The sequence below is a fragment of the Haematobia irritans genome, chromosome 2 (assembly GCF_050003625.1).
Source record: "Haematobia irritans isolate KBUSLIRL chromosome 2, ASM5000362v1, whole genome shotgun sequence".
NCBI lineage: Eukaryota > Metazoa > Arthropoda > Insecta > Diptera > Muscidae > Haematobia > Haematobia irritans.
Window position 1 is genome coordinate 174,240,208 of NC_134398.1, and position 27,644 is coordinate 174,267,851.

Consider the following 27,644-nt stretch of genomic DNA (forward strand, 5'->3'; position numbering starts at 1 on the left):
AATTTGGATATTTGGACTCTGTATATTTGGAATCTTAAACATCTCGATCCAATCATATGACACATTTCACATGATTTGAAATTCTGTAAATTTTTACCTCCTTTACTCGAATGAGCACAATAAGCAACAAAAAAAAACTTCTAGTTTCATGCAATTCACATCTGACACATCTCTTTGTCCCACTTCAGGACAATTGAGATCGGTCTACATGGGGACTATTGCTAAACATGAACCTATACATTCAATTTGAGGAATACTTTTTTACCTAAAATACCTCTAGATTTGAAATTTCAGGCAAATCGGATGCAAAGTTAGGAATACTAATAAGCTCAATGACAAGGGACCTCCTCTTTATAGCCGAATCCGAACGGCGTTCCACATTGCAGTGAAACCACTTAGAGCAGCTTTGAAACACTCAGAAATGTCACCAGCATTACTGAGGGGGATAATCCACCGCTAAAAAACTTTTTGGTGTTCGGTGGAAGCAGGAATCGAACCCACGACCTTGTGTATGCAAGGCGGGCATGCTAACCATTGCACCACGGTGGCTGCCTGAAAGATTACATTTTCTTCGCTATCGTAAACGACTCCCGTAATCCTAGTACACTGTAAAAAATGGCCCTATAAGTTCCATCGTTCATTTTAGATCCAACCATATACATTTTCAGAGTTCCGAAAGGTATCCTCCATTCCTTCCACTCTTCCATACTTGGTATATTTCAGCTTATCGTGATAAACATGGTCAGTCGCCATATATTCCGTCTCTATAACGCTCGACAAGAAGTTTTGTCTTCCTGCGAACAGTGCTTTCCAGTGTATCTAAGCTTTTAAGTCTCACGAGTTTTACCTTTGCTGATTTCTTTATGTGCAAATCGAGTGGGCAGACTCCAATTGGTACCTCTAAAGCGTACAGTGCCCCATAGGCCTTCTTTAGTCGGTCTGCGATATTTTCCATTCGGTTCAGTTTAAGACAACTCTGAAGTATCTTGCTGATTTCGAGAGACTCAACTTCGTCCCTTGAAATTCAGAAGCTTTGTATCCAATGCTCGTTCTTCTTCCAGTACCAGTTCTGTTTTCCAGGGCTCACATCCAAACCACATTATCTGCTCCATTTTGAAAGATAGTGTAAGGACTCACTCAACACATCTGTCATTCGCGTTCCTAATGCCTTTGCTGCTCAGCCCATTTCGAGAGACTCAACTTTGTCCCTTGAAATTTGAGAGCTTTGTATCCAATGATCTTTCGTATTCTAGTGAAGAGTGCCAGCTCTGTTTTTTTAGGGTTCACACCTAATCCACATTCTCTGTTCCAGTTTGAAACATACTGTACAGCCTCATTCATCACATCTCAGAGATGGTATCCAGGAATTTTCCCAATATCAATATTACGATGTCATCCGCGTTCTTTTTTTTTTGAAGATTTTGCTGGAGTCGGAGTCGTATAAATTTCGCTCAACTCCGACTCCGGCGAAACAAAATTTGAAAAACACTTCATATCTTTGTAACTAAAGAAATATTTCGACAAAGTAGATTCAATTGGGATTTTTAATCGAACAACGAAAAACGAAGTATTGGATTTCAGGCCATTTAAAGTGTATTTATATGGGCGAAATTCCACTGTGATATAAAATGTATGTTTTACTACAATATGGGCTGAATTGATCAATTGTATAGTCGATTTTTAACGTAGTAAACTATCGATTTTTAACCCTATATATGCTCTTGATAAAGGTACAATTTTAAGACAATATAGCAGTAGAACCTGACGTTCTGAATTTTTGGCAGGCATGTCGAGTAACAAAATTATCATACCAGACAATTTTGTGATGTAGCACCTACATATAAACCCACCTCCGATTTGTTTTAAGATATTTTTTCCAGTCTAAAATTTTCATAAGATTTGTCAGAAATTTTGAGTTATTTGAGATCCATAAATAAATGCGGAAATTTCCCATCGGTCCAGATTTTGTATATGGAGATAATTACTTGAGAAATCTCCATATACACCCGATGTCTTTGGAAGCTGTAATTTTAAATTAAATCTCTGCCAACGTACCGTCTGAGGCGGTCTCTTGTGAGAAAGTTTGGCTTTCATCAAAGCCACTCGAAATTCTTTACTTTAAATTAATGGCCTGTAATCCTTATAAATCGATGTTTCACCATTTTACTTCTATAGAAACAATATTCGTAACTGTCCAGCTATTCCTGTCATCTGTTGCATGGTAGTGGTTATTTAAAATTCCGCCCGTCCTAATTTATGGCAATTTATGTTTGGTATATATATCCGACACATTACAATTTTTAACATCTAAACTTTCTATCTGATTAGCCCGACATTTTGATTTTAGTGTATTTTTCTGTTTTATATAGATTTTTTTTTATAAAATGTCTATATAGGCCAATACCAGGATTTTACTTCTTAAACTTCTGGAAGCCTAATTATTTTTTGAAATTTTGTGTTTTTATAAATTCATATTCTGAAGATTTTTATGTGGTCTCTATATAGTCTTGTGTCGTATTTTAGTTTATTGGCCTGAAATTAAAATGTAGAGTTCTTTACAACCATAAAATGCTGAGATTTGTCGTCGAGTCATATCAAAAATTAAAATTAGAGTTTTTTGGACATATAAACACATATGGCAAAATAGAATACTTATATCGGTCTACTTTTTAGAACACTACACCTTAAAATTACAATTGGAATACTGTTAAAATGAGATTTAGGTACACCACCTGGAGTCGACTCCGGAGTCGGAGTCGAGGCTAATAAGAAATGCTGGAGTCGGAGCCGGAGTCGAGCAAAATTGACTCGACTCCACAGCCCTGCTGCTCAGCCCATTTCGAGAGACTCAACTTCGTCCCTCGATATTCAGGAGCTTTGTATTCAATGATCTTTTGTATTCTAGTGAAGAGTGCCATCTCCGTTTTTCTAGGGTTCACACCCAATCTACATCCTCTGTTCCAGTTTGAAAAATACTGTACAGCCTGACTCATCACATCTGAGATGGTATCCAGGAATTATCCCAATACAAATATTACGATGTAATCTGCGTACGTCACTACCTTGGTGTCTTTGTTGTTCAGCCCAATTAAAACCTCGTTATCAATAGCCATAGCAAGGGTGACATTACACCGCTTTGTGGAAGTTTGTCCCCTTTCAAAATATTAACATACTATCCTCATTTATTCCAAGATCTTATTTATATATCTTAACCCTTGTGCACTCTTTGGATAAGTGCCCATTCCACGTGCGGATTATTATAGCAGATTATGGAAATATTTTATTTTTATTATTATCTTCTAAGAACATACACTTCGTCCCTGTAATGGATAAATAAAAGTTAAAAAAAGTATCCAATAACTAAAGGAATAAAAATTATGTTTTAAAACAAAAATTTTGGGTCAAATTGACCCAAGGAACTTAACTCTTTCCTATTTTGCCTTGTTCGGACAGACCTACAGAGAGAATGAATCCATCGGCCTTTATATGCCATCGTCGCTTATATTTGCTCACATCGATAAAAATCTATCCTCCCATTGGTTAACATATAGTATATTAATTTAATTTGATGAAATAAAAACCAAATAATTTAGAAAAATGTCTTTTTTTATTTTCAAAAGTAAAGATTTTTAGGAATAGGGTAAATATATATGTAGAAACATCGCACTTATTTAATACTTTTATGCGACAAAATATTCTCTAAGATCAAAATTCTTGTTAATATAAAAAAAATCATAGACTATTTTCGAAATGTTAATAATAATACTTAAAGTACATGAAACAAATTAATGAATGTATATAGGAAATATAAATCTATAAAAAAAAACAAAGCAGTACATCGTTGTGATTCAATAAAAATAATAAATAAATTCATTTAATAGTATTAAACTCAATGATTCGAGTAGACGAAATTATGATTAACAAACATGATGATCAATAATAAACTAACATAATGATATTGAAAGGATATAGGATAAATATATATAAAAAATGTTCATACTCTTGACTACATTCATAATAATATTTAAAATTTTAATATTTAAATTATTGTGCAGAGCATTTGTGTGATGTATAATATTTTTTTAGTTCCGGGTTGTTTTGTGTTTTCTCCAAGATTTATTTTTTTTTCGTAAATAATAACATGATCGATTCGAAAATAATTTAACCTTGATGAAAATAAAAATTGTGGTTTCTGTACAGTTTTTTTTTGTTACATAAAAAAAAAAAAAAAAAAAAAAAATATAAAAAAATTCTCTACATTTCCATGATGGATTTGCATTCATTTCAACTAAATTATAAGCAGGTATGGCTTTTGGAATTAACTGAGGTGAATCAAACGATTGTGGTTTTATATGAAATTGGACACTCTGAAAACCGAACACCTATCAAAAGCGGATAATTGTTGTGAGACTTTCGCTATATGTTAATAACACATTTAAATTAATCTCTCATAACTGGACACCTCCCAAATATGATCAAAATTTAAGCGATTACTCTATATTCCGCACTCCTTCGTTGTCCGGGGAAAAGTTTTTAATGATTTTTTAATAATATTAGAAAACCGAACACCTATCAAAAGCGGATAATTGTTATGAGACTTTCGCTATAATAACACATTTAAATTAATCTCTCATAACTGGACACCTTCCAAATATGGACAAAATTTAAGCGATTACTCTATATTCTGCACTCCTTCGTTGTCCGGGGAAAAGTTTTTAATGATTTTTTAATAATATTAGAAATGTCCAATGATAATTAATATTAATAGTTTGAATAACATTTCAAAGAAACTTCGAGGCTAGAGATCTTAAGGCAATTTTCATATGTGATAGGTAAAGGAAAGAAAAGATCTAAGTCGATATTAAATTATGTTAAAAATTGACTATTTCACTCCCATTTCTTTAAGAAAAAGTTGCTCCAAATCTAATGTCCGAAATGACTTTTTCAAAAATTTTAAAAGTCGACTTTAAATTTTGACCATTTTTTTGTGATGTAGGTCTTTTAATGTCGACAAGTATTTCTCGCTTTTTTTGTGACTTTTTAAAATATTGAAAAAGTCGATTTTCTACTACCACGATTAAGGTAAGTACTAAGTTCGAGTTTAGCCGCTAAAACCAAAAATAAATCAGTAAAAAAGGTATAAAATTATACGTCTTAAGGTGAGTACTATGTTCGAGTTTTTCACCAAAACACTAAATTAAAAGTGCAAAAATATATACATATGAAGACGATAACATTTTTATCAAGTCTCTTCAAATTATGGATAAATATTTCGAAATTAACTGATTAAAAAAAGTAACCGTGAAAATAAGCTGGTTTTCAGCTTGAAAACTGAACATAGTACTCAGCTTTAATGGGGAATAACCCAGAGCAGCTTTTTACAAAGTTTTTATTCTTTCAAATGGATTAATTAAGAAAAGAAATCGTGAAAAATGGCGATTTTGCGGCTAAAGGTGGGTATTAAGTTCGATTTTAAGGCCGGTACTATGTTCGATTTTCGACTTGAAAATAATTTCATTTTCGCGATTACTTTTTCTAAAACAATCAAAATTATAAATGAAAACAATTATATTCCTGTTAAATCTTGATCAAATCTAGATGAAAAAGACAATGTGTATCAATAGAGTTAAATTATCTGCTTTTAATCGCGCTATTTTAAAAAAGTAACCGCGGAAATTTCAACGCGAACTTTGTGAAAATTTACTTTGGGCTATTCCCCATCGTTATTATAGAATTTGCAACAAATGTGTATAATTTTATGCCTTTTTCTACTGATGTAGTTTTCACTTTAGCGGCTAAACTCGAACTTAGTACTCACCTTGAACACGAATTTAATACCCTCCTTTATGTTTGTTTAGGTTAACGATGCCTTTAGTTTTGTACAATTTTACAGAAGTTGAAGGGTGACTTTCTCAACATTTTAAAACGTTGGAAATTGAGTTTCTAGCATCAAAAAGGACCTACATCACATTCCCTTTTCAATTTAAAGGTGGGTATTAGCGAGTTTAGCCGCTAAAATAGCCATTTTTCACGATTACTTTTCTTTAATAATCGATTTTAAAGAATATAAACTTCACGAAAAGTTGTTTTGGGCTATTCCCCATCAAGTTGTAAAACAATTTGCATCAAAGAGGTATAACTTCATACTTTTTTTTACTGATTTATTTTTCATTTTAGCGGCTAAACTCGAACTTAATACCTACCTTAAAGTCGAAAGTTGGATTTTTGCATTAGCCGATTGTGGCCAATTTATGAATATTAAAAAACTTCACCTTTATTACAAAAGTTCGATTATTTGAATACTTGATTTTCTGTTTTTTTTTTTTTTTTTTTTTTTTTGTATTCCTACAAGGGATACTGTTCGACATTCGCCACTATTCTCCACTGGAGGCGATATGTGATTGTTCCCTACTTTAGTCTTATATATTTATAAAATTTTTAGATTTTTAAGTCCAACTTTCAGACTTTTTCAAAAATTTTAAGAGTCGATTTAAGACTTTTCAATTTTTTTTTTTAATTTGTTCAAGGCATGAGATGTATTCTTTTTATTCTGAAAATTTTTTTACTTTTAAAATTTCAAATTAAATTAAAATTTCAAAATTAGCCACCGCCTTTAGGCTTTTCAACTTTTGCAGAAGTTGACTTTCTAAAAAAGACCTACATCACATATCCATTCCAATTCAAAGTCGAAAATTGGATGTTTTCGATTTTGGCCAACATTGATTTCTCGATTTTTATAAAAAATAAAGAATCGAATTTAAAGATTACAAAAACTCGACTTTGACTTTTTTACAAAAAGTCGATTAGTTTCATAGTCGATTTTCGACTTTCGAAAATAGAGGTTGTCTCTCGCCATTATTCTTCGTTGGAGGCGCTGCGTGCATGTTATCTTTTTTAGTTACTTTCGATTCTCATATCCGAAACGAAAGTTTTCGTTCGTCGGGATACCCAATTTCTTATACCGAAACGAAAGTTTTCGTTCGAATGAAATGTCAAAAACGCTGATTTTCCTTTATAGATACAACTGTTTTGGGTATCCTAGTGGAACGAAGGGATTCGTTTCGGATATGAGAAATTGCCTGTTGATCTTATCTATTTAAAAAAATAGAATTTAAGTCGAATTTAACAATTTTGAAGTCCAATTTTTCGACTTTTTCGAACATTTTAATTTTTGTTTTCAAAAAAAATTTTAAGGGTATGTCATGTAGGTTTTTTATCCTGACTACTAATTTTCGTTGTTTCGACTTTTAAAATGTGGAAAAAAATGACTTCTGCTTTTATTGAAAATCAAAATTTGCTTTCGCCTTTAGGGGTTTCGACTTTTTCAGGTGTCGATTAGCCGATTTGTTTCGATTTTTTAAAAAATAAAGAGTTGAATTTCAAGATTTCAAAATCTCAACATCGACTTTTTTTCAACAAAAATTCCATTTTCTTCTTTTGTATTTTTTTTTTGTTAACTTTCGCCACTATTCTCCACTGGAGGCGCTGCGTGCATTCTCTTTCTTTTAGTCTATTTATAAAATGGAATTGTTTGTGCTTGCTATTGTTTTAGCAGATAAATATACTAAATCACATACAAAAAATATTTTTCCCATATCGACCCCGATCGGAAATAGAATTTGGCACATTTTTCTCCTTTGGCATATTCGTCCTTCTTGGTCCTTAAAAAATTGTCGAAAAGTTGAACGAACATTTTCTTGCTTTTTGAACATGGACATTTTTTTATAATCGTACAGGAAAGTTTTTGGCAAAAGGAAAAAATTGCTTTTGGACCCTATCATCATATCACCATTTTTCGATCTGTATCTATGACAACACTCATATAAAATCCTTAAAAAGTCCTTGAAATAAAAGTATAGTGGGGATGACGTATTAATTGCGATTTTGGAAAAACGACCAGATGTCAATGTTTTGACAGTCCCTCGAATAAATGATGTACGTAATAATTAAGCATATAAATTTTGTTTTTACAGTGCATCGTTGGCGATCGCAAGACACGGTGCCGACATAAAAGCTTACACAATTTTATAATCGTACAGGAAAGTTTTTTCAATTCGGGTTACAACTTATGCCTTAAAGGCCGGTACAATGTTTAGTTTTCGAGTTGAAAATCACTTTATTTTCGCGGTTACTTTTTGGAAATCATTAATTTTTAAGCAACTAATTTCCCTCAATTGAAGTTTTCGATCTTTTTCATACACATTTATTGACCATTAAACAGGAATTTGTTTGTTTTTTTATATATTAAATTATTTGATATAAAATAGAGTGTTTTTCAACACGAAAACCGAACATAGTACCGGCCTTAATGCAGTTAATCAACTTTGGTATTTTCTGTAAAATATAAAATATCGAAAATTCGAAATTTTCTTACTCTCTAGGATTTCGGGATCTAACGAATGACATCTCTAAACATATTTCCTTTCTCACGAAATGCAATGCAAAAAATTCGAAACTCATACACTTTGCTGAAACTAATTCGTGAAAAAATATTCAAAACCCAAATTAACAAAATATATATCTTTAAATATTAACAATTTAGTTGGACTAAAATTGAGCGAGTAGGCTGGAAGACAATATTTTGCGATAAAAGTGGAGGAGAAATAAAAAAAATGTGTACATGAATGATTAAACATTCAAATGCGTATTCATAATCGAAAATCTTGAAGGAGTTTTGTGCATGTCTATATATGTACACTAAAAAACCTCGGAACAGCTAATATGGTGCCTTGGCATATGTATGATTTTGTTTTTTTTTCGTTTTGTGATGTGTAGTTGTTGTTGTTTTTTGTTTTTTAATTATATATCCTTTTGTTCATTATTTGTTACGTTATTTGGCGAGTTTATCTTACTAGTAGCCATTGCTGGCATATTGTCGTTGTCACCTGTTGCATTTGCAATAGCAGCCGCCGCTTCTAATGTGGCAACGTCAATATTATTTGGAAGAGCTGAAGATGTTGCTGCAGAAGAAGTCTCATTTGTCAGCCTTATATCGACACCTCCCACTGCTCCCTCCGAGTCATCTATAGCTGCTGCCACAAGTGTAGGTGGATTCGATTCGGATTGTTGTAATCCTCCACCACTTGCGCATGGCGCTTGTTGAGTTACATGTAAAGATCTGTTACTTTGACCCGAAGATGTGGATGGATGATTATCAGCCGGTATATCCAATGTTTCAGATTTTCCCAATTTTGGTTTGAATGTATTATTTTCCGAGTTTAGTTCATAATTACGGAAATGATCTTTAAATTTTGATCTATTCGATGATGATGATGATGAGCTGCCAGATTTATGTGTTGTATTTCCATTGCCTCGCAGCCGACGAGACTGTGTATTGTTATTCCTCTGGCTACTCAACGTGGGACTTTCTGATCTAGCTCTTTGTAAAGGAGCTCTGCCATTTGTTGCCGAAATTCCAGCTATAGAAGAATGGTCATAGTCTCTAGATCGCCCAAATTCAAAACCATTTTGCCATTGCACATGAACATTTTCATATGAAGGATCTTCATAACGTCTTGAAGAACTACTGCCATAGCCATTGGTTTCACGCAAACGATTTAAAGTACTGTGTAATGGCCTAGAAGCAAACGGTTCATTTTGCCTACGATATGTACCTGCCATTCCGGATGCCGCATGCATTTCTGCTCGTGCATTGAATCTTACAATATCCTGCGGCAGACCCGATAAACGTGGTGTCCCATAGGGATTTGCCATGTGTGCTGATGCTGCATCACAATCAACACAATCTCGAGAAAACATAAAATTAAAATCAATAACCTTACAATCCGCCCCTTGACCCATCCACAGCGGCAACCATTTGTTGACCAAAAGCCATTGTAGACTTGATTTTGAAATACGATTAACCGAGTTACTTTGTTCAGCCGATGAAGCAGTGGAGGATTGTTGTGAGGTCTTCTGTGCGTAGTTTGAAGATGACTTCTTAGTTAGAGCATTTTTTAAGGAAGACACTGTTTTCTCTGTAGCCGAAATGCCAGAGTTCTTTTCAGTATTATTCGAATTTTTACTGGAGCCGGAATTGTTGTTTCCTTTTATTTTAGGTATAGCTCCGGTAGCGCGTAATGATATTGAAGAGGATGCTGCATTAGAGTCTGAATTATTGCTGCCATTTGCATTTGGATTAATGAGTGGGCCTGCTGAGGCAGCTCTACTTTCTCGATCCTTTGAACTATTTGGTGTGCCTGTTAACAAAGAAAGAAAAAAGAAAATAATGTGATTTTAAATAAATCTATAAAGTGTGGTTCAATATATGACACTAAGCTAAAAGTCTCATACTTAAACTAAGAATTTTAAATAAAAATTAAAAGAAAAGCAATCAGTGTTGCCAGTATTGGGGATTTTCCCCAAATTGGGGATATTTTTTCGTGAATGCGGACGAAATTTCTGAGTTCCCATAAATTTGGGTATTTTTTCGAGAAATCGGTTTAATCTTTTTAACAAAATTTTATTTCTATAGAAAATTTTGTCAAAATTTATATCTATAGAAAATGTCAAAATTTTATTGCTATAGAAAATTTTGTTAAAATTATATTTCTATATAAATTTTTGCCAAAACTGTATTTCTATAGAAAATTTTGTCAAAATTTTATTTCTATAGAAAATGTTGTCAACATTTTATTAGAAAATTTTGTCAATAAAAAAAAAAATAATTTCTGTAGAAAATTTTCTAAAAATTTATTCCTATAGCAAATTTTCTCAAAATTTTATTTCTACAGAAAATTTTGTCAACATTTTATTTCTATAGAAAATTTTTGTTTTCTTTACTGATTTACACAAGAAAATTTTATTTCTGTAGAAAATTTTGTAAAAAAAATATTTCTGTAAAAAATTTTCTAAAAATTTTATTTCTATAGAAAGTTTTTTTTTCAAAATTTTATTCCATTTAGAAGATTTTGTCAAAATTTTATTTGTATAGAAAATTTTGTAAAAAAAATATTTCTGTAGAAAATTTTATTTGTATAGAAAATTTTGTAAAAAAAAATATTTCTGTATAAAATTTTCTAAAAATTTTATTTGTATAGAAAATTTTGTTAAAATTTTCTCAAAATTTTATTCCTACATAGAAAATTTTGTCAGAAGTTTATTTCTATAGAAAAATTATGAAGTACCTCTTTACAAAATCTACCTCTACCACTACTACCACTTCAAAAATTCTACCAATCTACCAAACAATAAAAAGTCTACCATTTCTGGTAGTCACTATTTCAACCATTCAAATTTTGAAAAAGTCGAAGTTTTGATTTTAATTAAGAAAACAATTTTATTTCTATAGAAAAATTTGTAAAAAAAAAAAAAATATTTCTATAGAAAATATTCTAAAAATTTTTATTTCTATAGATAATTTTCTCAAAATTTCTATAGAAAATTTTGTCAAAATTTTATTTCTGTAGAAAATTTTGTCAAAATTTTATTTCCATAGAAAATTTTTTCAAAATTTAATTTCAATAGAAAATTTCGTCAAAATTTTATTTCTATAGAAAATTTACTAAAAATTTTATTTCTATAGAAAATTTTGTCAAAATTTTATTTGTATAGAAAGTTTTGTTAAAATTTTATTTCTATAGAAAATTTTGTCAAAATTTTATTTCTATGTAGAAAATGTTCTGAATATAGAAAATTTTGTCAGAAGTTTATTTCTATAGAAAATTTATGAAGTACCTCTTTGCAAAATCTACCAAAAAAAAAACTCCAAAATTTCTACCACTCTACCCAACAATAAAAAAAAAAATTATTTCTGGCAGTCTTGGAATAGTGACTGCCAGAAATAATATTTTTTAATATTTTATATAAATTTTGAAAAAAACGAAGGTTTGATTTTAATTAAGAAGACTAAGGAATTTGGTGAATTGAGTGAGAATTTAAAAGAAAATTCCATTAAGGCGTATGGACTTTTCCATAGAATTCAGTATAGATCTGTTGACAGAGCTTTGTCGCTATTGATATGTGTGGCCTGGCGTTGTTCCGATGGAACTCAATTTCTCTCCTATTTACGAAAACTGGCCGATTCTAGGGAATTTCTTATTTTACCCGGTCCAACAGTTGACTGTGTCGTTCCCAGATACAACTTTTGCCGTATGAGAACAGCTCACAGTAGCTAAATTCATGTCAATCCCACCAAATGCGCAGTAAACCCTTCCTGACCGCCAATCTTGATTTGGACACCATTACCGGCGACCGTTTTCCCTTGACATTGTCATCTTCAGTCACCAATCGCCTCAGAAATGGGTCGATACGCAGATGGAAATTCCTACAATCTTTAGCTATTCGGCAATCTACCCTCTTTTCCTATACAGCCTTATTCAATTCATTGCAAACGATTTTTTGGCTTTCAACTGCGGGTGCATCTATGACATCGTTTTTAACGGAACGGAATTGACGAAACTAAAATTATGCATGATATGACTGTTGCAGTATCGATACCAATATTCGATATAAGTTTTTTTTGCTGATTTAGGTTTTAAGATTTAGGTTGTATGGGGTTGCAATTCATAATTCTCCCGATTGATATTTTTTGATATTTCTTTAGCGTACCAGTCGATTTTTATGTTCCCATCTATGTTATGTAATTTTGTGTCCAAATATGTAATTTTTTTGTCGGTTTTCTTTTTCAATGGTCAACTGAATTTTCGGATATTATTGCTAAAATATCATCTAGATATTTTGTGATGCATTTGATATTTATGTCCCTATTTTGTAGATCTGCTAATGTGTTGTCAAGTAAGTTGTCCAATACTATGTCTGCTATTATAGGTGATTGTAGATTTTGTTGCCATACATGAAGTAATTGTTTTCTAGTAGTCAGAAATTTATAATCCTTAGAAAAGTGTATCTTCAAATTTTTGTTTTTAGCTTTATTCTCTCCCTTTGTTTCATTATAATTTATTCCTTCAAGAGAAAAATCTTCATGAAGTACGCTTGTAGGGTATCACGAATGTGACTCTGCCCATCTTATCTCTTTTTATACTTACCATTCACACTTAGTCCCATGTTGGAAACCCCTGTGGCATTTCCCGAAGTTCTACTCATATTTTGAGTGTTTTCTCCATGTAAACAACTAAAGAAAGATGATGCACTATTCTTGACATTATTCGTATCTCTTTGCGAGGATGATGCTGCAGCAGCAGCAGCAGCTACTGATGTGGAATTACAACTACTACCATTACAATTGGCCGTAGAAGTAGTGCTTGAACTATTTGTTGTATTCGTTGAGCCAGTATTAAGTCGTATATGACCAACTGTACCAAAATGTGAATGACCCAAAACGGCATAATGACCACCTAAATTATAATGATCAATATTACCGCATGATGAACTCAAATGACGTTCTATCCTTCCAATACCATGGCCAATAACATTTAAACGTCCATAAAGACGAGCCGCACCACCACCACCTGCACCATTTGTATTGCGATACAAGGGCTCATCATGTATTTGCTCATAGATATTTTCATATCGTACGGCTGGTTGATAATTTAGATTATAGTAGTTTTGAGATTCTGTATCATCAAAACTACGTTGACGATGGCACGATGATGACGAAGTGGTAGTAGTATTATAATGATTACAGGTGGCTCCATTGCAACGAAATGCATTAAAACGGGGATTGGCTGAAAGAGCGAGGAAGGCAAATTATGAGATTTTTAAATTGAGCTATGTCTGAATGTAGGACTCACCTGCATGTAAATCTAATTGAAAATTACGCCTAAATCCTAGGCCTGATCTTACCGATCGTGGTATGTCATAGTTTGTACCTACTCCACCACCTCCACCATTCATATTGATACCATTTGCTCGATCATATAAATCATTGCGGTAGCTAATATTATTCGTTGTTGCTTGTCGGGATTTACTTTGTGTGGTGTTGACATCACTGGATGTAGATGGAGCTTGTTGAGAGCTTGTAGGAGGGGCTTGTTCTGCAGGGGCATTGGCAATATTGTTGGGTTGGATTGGTGCCACAACAATATCGGCGGCACCAAGCGCGGCACGAGCGGCTGCATTGTAATGTTCTATGGATTCGTAAATATTTTCATAATGTGGATGAATAATTTGCTGTGGTGGTTGCTGTTGTTGAGCATTATTTTGTTGTTGTTGTTGTGGTTGATCTGGTATGGTAGCCTGATCGATTGTACCTTCAGCTTGACTATTCTCATCGTCTACGAGCCCATTAATTGCAATTACAGTCGCCTGTCTAAAATAACAATATCTTACATTAATTACACAAAGTTTTGATCATGAGAAATTCAACAAAAATCTGCATCTGAAATCTGCCAATTCTGTTTATGTCGACAAGCTACACAGAAAAAAATATTACCAACAAAAATGTCCACAAAAAAAAAAAATCTTAAAAAATATTCAATTAAAAATTAAATTGAATCAACAATTTTTTTAATTGAAACAAAAATCAATCACAAAAATTAATAAGTTCAATTAATTTTTTAATTGATACTATTATTTCCGTGATTGAAGACATTTCAATTAAAAAATTAATTGGATCAATTAATTTCGTGATAGAATCAAAAAAATTTTGTCCAATTAAAAAGTTGATTGAAGTTGAAAACGTAATCAATTAAAAAATTAATTGATACAATTAATTTTTTTTATTAAATTAAAAAAAAAAGCAATTAACATTATCCATTTTCAAATAAAATATTAATTTTCCCAATTAATATTTTAATTTAAAAAAATATCTAATTAAAAATATTATTGAAAATTTCGTTCGAAATTAATTAGTTCCATACTATTCATTCACTGGTTCATTAAATTTTGGCCTAAGTCTAAATAAAAATTTATTTACGATCATAATCGGAAAATTCATAAGAAAGTAAAATCTCATATAAAATTACAAAGGAAAAGAGATATGTTTGTACGAATTTATTTCGGCATAAGCGGGCTATCATGTAAAACATTTTTTCGGAAGGTTCAAGTGTGGTTTACTTTTGGGTTTAGTGAACTGCCTAAATTTATTCTGATAACTGGTTGATAGTTTTGCTGCAAGTAGAGGATTCTGATGAGGAATGTGGTAATTCCGAAACGTGCGTCCATCCAACCATCTTGCAGTCTATAGGGCTTTGCCCAAATAAATTTGACAAACATTCTTTTCCTCTGTTGGTAAAGCTACACTTGTAGTTTAGTCAATGCATGGTTTTAAGCTGATATCAGAAAAACAACAATAATGATTAAAGAAAAAACCCAACAATAACAAAATAAAACGACGGAAAATATTTTGTCTAAAGGAGGAAGAATTACAAATAAATTAACAATATCACAATAAATAATTGACCAAATCATCTAAATTTTAATTGTACCAATTTAAAAAATTCATTGAAATTGCCGAATAACTCAATTAATTTTTTATTCAAGTACATTTTTTATTTATACTTAATTCTATAGTTGATACTATCATTTTCGTGATTGAAGAAGTTGCAACTAAAAAGCTAATTGGATCAATTAATTTCGTAATTGTATCAGAAAAATTTTTTCGGTGTATGAAGTTAATAAGGTTTTGGGGCCATTTCCGTACACATATATTTTTTGGCTTCAATCGCGAAATTAATTTGATTCCATTAATATTGAATTTAAATCAATCACCAACATAAAATAAAAAATTAAATGATGGAATTAAAAAATTGATCGTTTATATTATGTGACTGACTTTTGATTAAACAATTAATCGAATCAATTAAAGTTTTAATTTTGTTTTTACTTTCAATTTAGATTTAAGATTTGGTGATATTTTCAGAAAAACTTATATTTTCTTAAAAATTCTAATCAATCAATTAACCACATAAAATAAAAATTTAAATAATGGAATTACAAAATTGATCGATCAATTTATGTGACTAACTTTGTTTTGATTTAAAAAAACAAAAAAATAATAATTGAATCAATTAATGTTTTGGTTTTTACATTCAATTTAGATTTTAAGATTTGGTGATATTTTCAGAAAAACTTTAATTTTCTTAAATTTCCGCAGTTATTTCTTTAATTTGTTTGTTTTCTTCAAAGAAATTGGCTTATACAGATTCCTTTTAATTTAATAATGAATTATGACATTTTAGATTTTCGTTACTTACCGAACCAATGCACCCTGCTCTTCTATTCACATGGGCTTATCTATCATACATACACCAGCATAACTACGACCAATGGTCATTGCAGCCGGTAAAATCCGCCATGAATCAGTTTCTGGGCAATATACCTCTACCGAAGACAAATTCGAATCACCATCATCACCGCCCACCACATAGAGGAGACCGTCGTGTGCCACCACGCCAGCATTTCGACGACAGAATGACATATCAGCCACAGAATGCCATTGATTTGTTTCTGGATCATATGCCTCTACAGATTTACGTACCATTGGTCCATCATGACCACCAACAGCATATAAAATATTTTTGAGAACTCCCACACCGGCACCACTACGCCTAGCAGACATATCAGCAACTGGATACCATGTATCATTCTCGGGATTATAACGTTCAACAGAGGATAGACATTGGCGTGTAAAACCATCATATCCACCAACAGCATATAAGAGACCATTAACCACTCCTACGCCTACGGAACTACGGCGTGTTGACATGGAAGCAATAAAACGCCATGCATCGGTTTTAGGGTCGAAAACTTCAGCACTACACAAGCCAGTGGTGCCATCGAAACCACCGACAGCATAAATACACCCATTAAGAACAGCCACACCAAGCGTGGAACGTCTAGCTTCCATACTGCTACTAACGGACCATTGATCAGTGGCTGGATCATAGACATCAACAGTTCGCACACGCAATGAGCCATTAAAACCACCCACAGCATGTACTTTATCGCCTAGAACTGCCAAACCAGCACTGCAATGAAAAACAAAAAAAAATACAGTCAAATGTTTCCAAAACTCTGTTAATTTTTCAAAATTCGACTTACCGGCATCTACGATTGGGCATTTCAGCAGCTTGATACCATTTCTCTTCTCTCAAATCATAGCATTCCACTGAGCGTATGGCCTTGGGAGCCTGACCTCCTATAACTAGTAAAATTTTTGGAAAACCCACAGGTTTTCGTGGCATAGTCCGCTGAGTTTTTATTTCATTGGGCAAGAGATGATATGTCAATGCTTCAATTATGAGATTTTTGCAAATGATATTCCCCTCCAATAGGGGTTCTTTGTCGACATTTTGTGCTATATATTCCTTGGACAACAAAGGTAAACGTACATGTTCCATTAAATCGGCTGTGTGTTGATCACGCAATGTTGGATCGTAGCGAATCCAATTGATGACACATTCATAGACCTTTTCCTCACTGGCAACAGAAATGCGATCATTGCTTATGAGCGATATAACTTGTTCGGAAGTTAGATTGAGAAATTCATCAAATTGAATGACTTCACTAAAAAATAAAAAAAAAAAACAAATACAAAAGAATTTAGAAAAACTAAATGATCATTTAAAAGCACACATTTCATTTACTTAAAATGTTGTTCAATATATTGTTCAGCATAATTGACTAAATCCACACAACCATGCATGTCGGCAAAATCACGTATCCCCAAACAGTTGCTAGCATCTAATTGGGTTTGCAAATAATCACAGCTCGCATCACGTACATCGGTCAATTGCAAAAGGTTAGCCGCAGTTAGCAAGACTTGTACATTATCCTCATTAACTTCTACTGTTGATGTGTAGACATATTCAATTAGAAGTTCTAGAGCATGATGATCGACACCTTGCAATGTTATGCGACCCTGCCGTGATTCCTCGAATCCGGTAAACATAGCATAGAAATATGGACTGCATGATGCCAAAACCATTTTATGAGCTGGTATTTCGATATCTTCAGCAATGAGCGTAACATCACAAAGTTGATTTTGTCTGAAAAGAGAAATATTAAAAAAAATATTTTATAAAAATCAATTCATAAACTCATCTAGTGTAAGCTAATGCTATACGATCTTAAAAAATCCGGTTTCTATTAGTCTATGAAGATAAATTCGCGAGCTTAATTCGTGGTTTGTGTCTCGGCAGAGTAAAATTCACCGATATCGGCTATATATAGCCCTGGTATGGGATCGCTCATATTCATGGTAAATTGACCAGACAAAATGCCAGTGGTAGATATTGGCCAGGAAAAAAAAAAAACAAGGAAATTGCTAAGTATCGGCCCATATTTTGATATAGCCCCCATATAGACCGATCTCCCGATTTTACTTCTTGGGCTTCTAGAATCAGTGGAAATCTAAAGGTATATTAGAACCATAAAGAGGTGTGCCGAAAATGCCGAGTATCGGTCCATATGTTGGTATAGCCCCCATATAGACCGATCTCCTGATTTTACTTCTTGGGCTTCTAGAATCCGTAGTTTTTATCCAATTTGCCTGAAATTATATATCTAGAGGTATTCTAGGACCATAAAGAGGTGTGCCGAAAATGGTGAGTATCGGTCAATATTTCCATATAGCCCCCATATAGACCAATCTCCCGATTTTACTTCTCGGGTTTCTAGAATCCATAGTTTTTATCTAATTTGCTTGAAATTGGAAAGCTAGAGGAAAGCTACGACCAAAAAGAGGTGTGCAGAATATATTGTATATCGGTACAGTTTGTGATATAGCCCTCTTATAAACCGGCCCTCCGATTTGGGGTCGGGATTCTAGAACTACAATAAGATGTGTAGTTTTTATACAATTCGCCTGAAATTGGAAATCTAGAGGTATTCTAGGACCATAAAGAGGTGTGCCGAAAATGGTGAGTATCCGTCCATATGTTGGTATAGCCCCCATATAGACCGATCTCCCGATTTTACTTCTTGGGCTTCTAGAATCCGTAGTTTTTATCCAATTTGCCTGAAATTTGAAATCTAGAGGTATTCTAGGACCATAAAGAGATGTGGCGAAAATGCTGAGTATCGGTCCATATTTTGGTATAGCCCCCATATAGACCGATCTCCCGATTTTACTTCTTGGGTTTCTAGAATCCGTAGTTTTTATCTAATTTGCCTGAAATTGGAAAGCTAGAGGAAAGCTCTAGAGAGGAAAGCTAAAGAGGTTTGCAGAATATATTGTGTATCGGTACAGTTTTTGATATAGCCCTCTTATAAACCGGCCCTCCGATTTGGGGTCGGGATTCTAGAACTACAATAAGATGTGTAGTTTTTATACAATTCGCCTGAAATTGGAAATCTAGAGGTATTCTAGGACCATAAAGAGGTGTGCCGAAAATGGTAATTATCGGACTATGTTTTGATATAGCCCCCATATAGACCGATCTCCCGATTTTACTTCTTGGGCTTCTAGAATAGTTTTTATCCAATTTGACTGAAATATGAAATCTTGAGGTATTCTAGGACCATAAAGAGGTGTGACTAAAATGGTGAGTATCAGTCAATATTTTTATATAGCCCCATATAGACCGATCTCCCGATTTTACTTCTTGGGTTTCTAGAATTCGTAATCTAATCCACCTGAAATTGGAAATCTAGAGGTATTCTAGGACCAGAAGAGGTGTGCCGAAAATGGTTAGTATCGGTCAATATTTTGATATAACCCCCATATAGACCGATCTCCCGATTTTAATTCTTGGGCTTCTAGAATCCGTAGTTTTTATCCAATTTGCCTGAAATTGGAAATCTAGAGGTATTCTACGACCATAAAGAGGTGTGCAGAATATCTTGTGTATCGGTACAGTTTTTGATATAGCCCTCTAATAATACGGCCCTCCGATTTGGGGTCTGGATTCTAGAACTACAATAAGATATCCTGAATATTGTGTGTATCCCTCCATGTTTTTGGCATAGTCCCCATTAGACCGATCTCCCGATTTAACTCCTAGGGTTTCTAGACATTTTAGTTTTTATCCGATTTGCCACAAATTGAAAAATACTGGCATTTTAAGGTTTAGTTTTTATCAGTCCATTTTGTAAGGCCTCAATATAGACCAATTTCAGATCTAGGGGGTACAGAAGGTGCACTGATGAAAATTGCTTTAAACTGAATGTAAAATTTCCAGATTTTAATTCTCGTAGTCATTTAAATAATTGGGGTAAAAATTTACAAATTTTAAATTTCAAATTAAGGCCTTATTTCATCATTTTCTTGCACACTTACACAAGATAATTAAAGTAAAACAAAAAAAAAATGGTTGTTATAAATCCAGAATCTGATCTAGTCTTCATAGGTAATATCTTTTATCAAACCCCCCTGAAATTTTCAATGGAAACTAGTATATTTGATTCATGGTGGTGGGTATATAAGATTCGGCCCTGCCGAACTTACTGCTGTATATACTTTTTTAAATTTTAATAATGTCGAAAACTTGAACTTGAAAACTTGGACTTTTCTTAATTTTAAATAGTCGGGCCAATAAACATTTTTACTTGAAAATAAAAAATATTATGGTAGGAGTCTTTTTCCAACAACGACATCCAGTCAAAATGCTCATAGGAAAACGTTTTGCACTTTTTTTTAGGTAAAAAAGTTTGCCTAGCATCATCATAATCTTCGAAAGATTACGATACACACACATAAAATATTAGCAAGAATTGTAAATGTATTTGAAAATTTGTTGAACATGAATAACTCCATTTGAGCTCTTGTTGATAGGAAATTGATTCAAGATCTATACCAATATTATAATATTATTATATATAATAATCTATTCTATATTTATGGTTTAGAAATATTTTCCTCAATTTCATATAGTTAGAACAATAATTTCCGCAAAGGTAAATGTGGCAAAACATAATTATAATGTTTAAAGTCCAAGTTCCAAACAAGAAATACCTTTGATTCATGTTATGTACGTACGTTTAATCTGGTTTTACATTTAATTTGTTATATATACTGTAATTAAGTAGCAAATGTATAAGATTGTCATCATCTTGCTGTTATTAAGAATAAAAACAAAAAATAACGTAAACACAAATGCGAAATAGAATGACAACAAAATTCAAATTCAAAATATTAATGATGAACAAAAAAACATTGGCGTGAATGAAGATCACACAACCAAGTTCAGGGTTAAATAAATCAAACTGAATCATAATGTGTACATGTATGAATTACCTCAAACAAATGTGCGGAATATATGCCTGGTATTATGTTTTACTAAGAAAAATTAACATACGTATTAAAAAACATGACTATAAAATAGGAGTATCAATATTGTAAGGAAAAAATATGTAGAATAGGAAACGAATAGATGGACTAACAGAATGCTGACCCCTAGATTAGAAACAACAGAATGTAAATGAATTGATTGAAAACAAAAGTGTTTGAAAGAAAAACATAAAAACATTAGGTTTGACTGAATTAAATTACTTGACATATTCTTCTGGAAATATCACATAAATAAAGACATTGACAAAATCTGATACAAAGTTTTATTACAATGCTTATATTACGAAAATAAACCTTCATTTACAACAAGCTATGGAATAATTACTTATGTCCACATGCAAAACAATTTATTGACAGTTTATCAACGGAATTTCTATGCTAAAAGTAGGCTTGATGTTTTCTACAACTTTTTTTTGTATATGGATGTTAGTATCCAAGGGTGTCACAAGGGCCACATCGGACTTGTAATTTTATTTTTAACGCATGTGGTAACATATTTGTTCAAATTTAACCAATATATGAAAACTTAGTACTTTGTAGCTTTCATAACATACGTATTTGGCAAACGTGCTCGTGATAAATAGGAACATTTTGATTTAAAGTTTAGGTTGTGCGCTTTTGCGGTTAAAGGGTGATACGGTCAAAATTTCGTCAATATAAACTTGACGTATTTCTTTCAATTTTGCAGCAGTTCAAGGCAAACTGGCTTTCTGCGGCGAAGAAGGTGGACAAGGTGGCTGTACAAAATCTGATGACAGGTGTCAAGCGTGAGGCCCGGCAATTCGGATTTGGAAAAGCGAAAGCCTAACTGAATATTTTTCCTGAATTTTATACTAATTGAACTTGAAAAAGAAATTTAATTTGATTTTTTTAAATAAACGATTTCACCGATTTACACGCGTTTTCCCTTGACCAAATTTTGACCGTATCACCCTTTAATTATGCTGCTAAGGACGAGCAGCAGTTCAAGGCAAACTGGTTTTCTGCGGCGAAGAAGGTGGACAAGGTGGCTGTACAAAATCTGATGGCAGGTGTCAAGCGTGAGGCCCGGCAATTCGGATTTGGAAAAGCGAAAGCCTAACTGAATATTTTTCCTGAATTTTATACTAATTGAACTTGAAAAAGAAATTTAATTTGATTTTTTTAAATAAACGATTTCACCGATTTACACGCGTTTTCCCTTGACCAAATTTTGACCGTATCACCCTTTAATTATGGTCTTTCGTTGTACCTTATGAATTCTATCACGTTCTAGTGCAACCACATAGAACTTTAAAATCAATTGTTAACAGTAGCCGTGGGAGCCACCGTGGTGCAATGGTTAGCATGCCCGCCTTGCATACACAAGGTCGCGGGTTCGATTCCTGCTTCGACCGAACACCAAAAAGTTTTTCAGCGGTGGATTATCCCACCTCAGTAATGCTGGTGACATTTCTGAGGGTTTCAAAGCTTCTCTAAGTGGTTTCACTGCAATGTGGAACGCCGTTCGGACTTGGCTATAAAAGGAGGTCCCTTGTCATTGAGCTTAACATGGAATCGGGCAGCACTCAGTGGTAAGAGAGAAGTTCACCAATGTGGTATCACAATGGATTGAATAGTCTAAGTGAGCCTGATACATCGGGCTGCCACCTAACCTAACAGTAGCCGTCGTAGGAGGAAGTTATATTTTTCACCGTATAAAATGACATTCAATATTGTTAAATGAAATTAAGGGTTTTTTTTAAGAATTATAGAAACATTTTCCAAAAAATTAAAAAGTATGACAAAATTTTATTTCTAAAGAAAATTTTGTCAAAATTTTATTTCTATAGAAAATTTTGTAAAAACATTATTTCTATAGAAAATTATGTCAAAATTTTATTTCTATAGAAAATTTTGTCAAAATTTTATTTCTATAGAAAATTTTGCCAAAATTTTATTTCTATAGAAAATTTTGCCAAAATTTTATTTCCATAGAAAATTTTGTCAAAATTTTATTTGTATAGAAAATTTTGTCAAAATTTTATTTCTATAGAAAATTTTGTCAAAATTTTATTTCTATAGAAAATTTTTTCAAAATTTTATATCTATAGAAAATTTTGTCAAAATTTTATATCTATAGAAAATTTTGTCAAAATTTTATTTCTACAGAAAATTTTGTCAAAATTTTATTTCTATAGAAAGTTTGATAAAACTTTATTTCTATAGAAAATTTTGTCAAAATTTTATTTCTACAGAAAATTTTGTCAAAATTTTATTTCTATAGAAAGTTTGATAAAACTTTATTTCTATAGAAAATTTTGTCAAAATTTTATTTCCATAGCAAATTTTGTCAAAATTTTATTTCTATAGAAAATTTTGTCAAAATTTTATTTTTATAGAAAATTTTGTCAAAATTTTATATCTATAGAAATTTTTGTCAAAATTTTATTTCTACCGAAAATTTTGTCAAAATTTTATTTCTATAGAAAATTTGATAAAACTTTATTTCTATAGAAAATTTTATCAAAATTTTATTTCCATAGAAAATTTTGTCAAAATTTTATTTCTATAGAAAATTTTGTCAAAATTTTATTTTTATAGAAAATTTTGTCAAAATTTTATTTCTATAGAAAATTTTGTCAACATTTTATTTCTATAGAAAATTTTGTAAAAACATTATTTCTATAGAAAATTATGTCAAAATTTTATTTCTATAGAAAATTTTGTCAAAATTTTATTTCTATAGAAAATTTTGTCAAAATTTTATTTCTATAGAAAATTTTGTCAAAAATTTATTTTTATAGAAAATTTTGTCAAAATTTTATTTCTATAGAAAATTTTGTCAAAATTTTATTTCTATAGAAAATTTTGTCAAAATTTTATTTCTATAGAAAATTTTGTCAAAATTTTATTTCTATAGAAAATTTTGTCAAAATTTTATTTCTATAGAAAATTTTGTCAAAATTTTATTTCTATAGAAAATTTTGTCAAAATTTTATATCTATAGAAAATTTTGTCAAAATTTTATTTCTATAGAAAATTTTGTCAAAATTTTATTTCTATAGAAAATTTTGTCAAAAATTTATTTTTATAGAAAATTTTGTCAAAATTTTATTTCTATAGAAAATTTTGTCAAAATTTTATATCTATAGGAAATTTTGTCAAAATTTTATTTCTATAGAAAATTTTGTCAAAATTTTATTTTTATAGAAAATTTTGTCAAAATTTTATTTTTATAGAAAATTTTGTCAAAATTTTATTTCTATAGAAAATTTTGTCAAAATTTTATTTCTATAGAAAATTTTGTCAACATTTTATTTCTATAGAAAATTTTGTCAACATTTTATTTCTATAGAGAATTTTGTCAATATTAATTTTTTTGGAAAATTTGTGAGTTTTATTCCTATAGAAACCCTACGGGAAATTGGTGCAAATTGCTACTAAAGGACCTATCACAGGACTGGCATTAGTGCTCCAGTTTGTCGCAACTTTTAAATTTTTATATAATTTATTGATTTCTATACTCTCTTGCTATTGACATCTTATTGGATCCACACATTTTCTGAAATACAAATATCAGAATAATCTATTGTTCCATATATTCCAAAAGTTTTTACTTTCTGGTGGGGATTTTGTCCCAGATTAGTTCATAAGGGCCTGACTATAGTGTAATTCTACTAAGTTGTCCTAGGACGCGTCCTTTGGAATGAGTCTAAGACGTGTTCTAAAGTGTAAATTTACCCCGTCAATGACAAATCCATGTTAAAGTGACTGGTACTTTCCATAAGTTTTGACCAGAACTGGGACTGGTCCATACCCACCAGAGACTAGTTCCTGGCGTTGATCCATTTCCCGTAGGCAAATTTTGCAGCATTTTATTTCTATAGAAAATTTTGTTAAAATTTTATTTTTATAGCAAATTTTGTCAAAATTTTTTATCTGTAGAGAAATTATTCAAAATTTTATTTCTATAGAAAATTTTGTCAAAATGTTATTTCTATGGAAAATTTTGTCAAAATTTTATTTTTATAGAAAAATTTCCCAAAATTTAATTTTATATAGGTAATTTGTTAAGTGCCTCTTAGTTGGAGAGGTATATTTGGCAAAATTTACAAAAACATAAAGAATTCTATCAATCTACCAAACAATAAAAAATCATTCATCATGTTTGGTAGAATTCGACCATCTTTGGCAACTGTGGTACTGATTCGACAACCGGGATCAAAATCGCAATAAACATTATCTACTTGCATATGCATTATCTGAAATTTCCGCCAAAGTAAAAAGATTTTAGTTCTCCTAGTGGGAGACACTAATATTCTGTATATTTGTAATGACTCCTTTGCACCCACTCCATCATTTAACATTATTACTCGAATTAAAATTCTTTAAAATAATTAAATCTTTTGTTCGTTGCATTGGTATATATAGTACAAATAACTTACTTGCGCATCTCGTTCATTGCTTCGAAGGAACGTGCGGTATGTAGTTCATTGTGATATTGGCCCACACAACGATCTTTGCTATTGGGCCTTTGTATGTGCTTTTGAGAACTCTCATCCAATGAATTTTGGCTGGCATAGCGTAATAAGCAGCTGCAAAAAATAAAGAAAAGATAAAAAGAACATGTATAGTTTGTTTAAATTGTTTTTGTTTTTGTTGAAATAACATATTGCACAAATATAATAAAATATAAATATGCATTTATAGTACACATTTTTGACATTATCTTAGTGGGTTGCTATATAGATTTGTCTAAAGTATCATCTTTGTTTGCAAATTTTTAGACTACATTACATTAAAAGGACAAATATTTTGCGATTTTAAGGAACCCGCTACTTTGCTGAGATAACCTAAAAATGTGGTTAGATAGTACAATTGGTATTTTATGATATCCTAGATGTAGCTCCCAAACAACTTTTATGGACTTCAGATGGCAACAAGAATGTTGGTCTACAAAATGGTGCAGTATATAATATTTTCGGCCATGCCAGACTTTAGACTTTCCTTATTTGTTATTTATTGTATATGACTGATTAAAAAGATGACATGCCCTTTGTAATTATATCAACAATTTCTTAAGGTTTATTCATATGGAATCCCTATTGAACATCCATTATACTAACCTGCCTCTTTCCATGCTTCCCTCTGCAGCAGAATTTTGATGATTATTGGCAGCTACCTGGCCGCCGCCACCCGCAGCCCCATTATTTTGATTGGGATTGTTTTGATTTTGTTGGTTGTTGTTGTTACCTCCTAGATGCTGTTGTTGTTGATTTACGTTCTGGTTTTGTTGACCACTCATAACTCCCAATGATGTCAATAGGGAGCTCAACGATATCATACAGTATTCGAATGTAAATAAAACAAAACACTTGCAGTACTTGAACTACTGCATCTACTTAAAGATGCAGTCTAACATACACACACACGCACGCACACACACAGCAAACAGGCACTGTGAAACTTATCTTGCCATTTAGCAATTCGCTTTAGGTAAATAATATAATTTATTATAAAAAAAAATCACTGATTTCTTGTTAGATAATAAACTATGTATTTAAAAAACAAATTTCTTGTTTTGATTACAAACGACTGTTTGAAGTTCTTGTTATACACAGATTTTTCTTTCTTGTCTCGTTCTTTGTTGTCTGTATTTGGAAATACGTTTGTTGATGATATGAAGATGACTGGTGCTTACGAATGCGAAATAAGGGATTCAGTTAATTTTCGCTTCTAAAATAAGGCGCTTTATCCATCCGTATTTTCTTATTTGATTGACAATAACTCTTCAGAACAAATCCACTTCTCGCATAAACAACACAACAACAAATGAGAATCGACTAAAATAATAATTACATGCATTTCGATTACTTGAATCGTAATCGATTTTTATCGATTCAAAAGGTGTACACAATCGAATGCGCTTTAATACAACCATGTTTCATAATGGAAATAGAAGGTAATGGAGCAAATTAACTGATTCCACATTTTCAAGAAATTGTTTATAGTTTTTCGCATTTTGTGGTTTTGTATGGAGTTTCAACGCGAAAACCGAGCAGAGTACCGGCCTTAATGTGGATTGTAAGAAGTGCAGGAACATTTAAAAAATGTTTCAAAGTGGAAGCGACGGGAATAAAATCGAACTTTGATATGCTGGCAGGGGCGAACATAAAAACTGAAATATGGACAGACGGACATCGCTAAAGCGACTTAGAATGTGATTCTGAATTCATTTGCATATTCCCTTCAAAAATTTTCTATCGAATGTGAATTTGCGAAGTTCGCAATGCAAGAAGAAACGTTTCATAGTCGATATCATATACTAATAGAGTTAAGGCCGACATACAATGAACACCCGCTTAATTCTTCCATTATTCTTTGTTTTGAAAAAAGTTGAAGAACACGTAATTACATGAGACGGCACAAAATAAATGTAGGCTTGGCGCCGAAGCATCAAAAAAAGTCTAAAATATTTTAACTTTTTGGGCTTTGCTAGGCTGTTTTGTTTTTGACGTTAAAAACATTTGTTGCTTCCAGGTTTGTAATTGAA

General features: G+C 31.9%; 1 protein-coding gene across 2 annotated transcripts; it reads right to left on the reverse strand.

Moving 5' to 3' along the window:
• Positions 1-6,307: 6,307 nt before the first annotated feature.
• Positions 6,308-26,904, reverse strand: kel (kelch protein). 2 transcript variants are annotated; one of them, XM_075296853.1, is made up of 8 exons: positions 26,218-26,904; positions 25,537-25,686; positions 17,487-17,888; positions 16,942-17,406; positions 16,095-16,868; positions 13,692-14,209; positions 12,987-13,625; positions 6,308-10,199 (listed from the first exon to the last, which is right to left on the reverse strand). In XM_075296853.1, the coding sequence occupies exons 1-8, from the start codon at positions 26,433-26,435 to the stop codon at positions 8,800-8,802; spliced, it is 4,566 nt and encodes a 1,521-aa protein (XP_075152968.1). In that variant the 5' UTR covers positions 26,436-26,904; the 3' UTR covers positions 6,308-8,799. The 2 variants fall into 2 exon arrangements, with proteins under 2 accessions (XP_075152968.1, XP_075152969.1); XM_075296854.1 differs by lacking the exons at positions 6,308-10,199; positions 12,987-13,625; positions 13,692-14,209 and having other exon boundaries at positions 16,121-16,868.
• Positions 26,905-27,644: the final 740 nt, after the last annotated feature.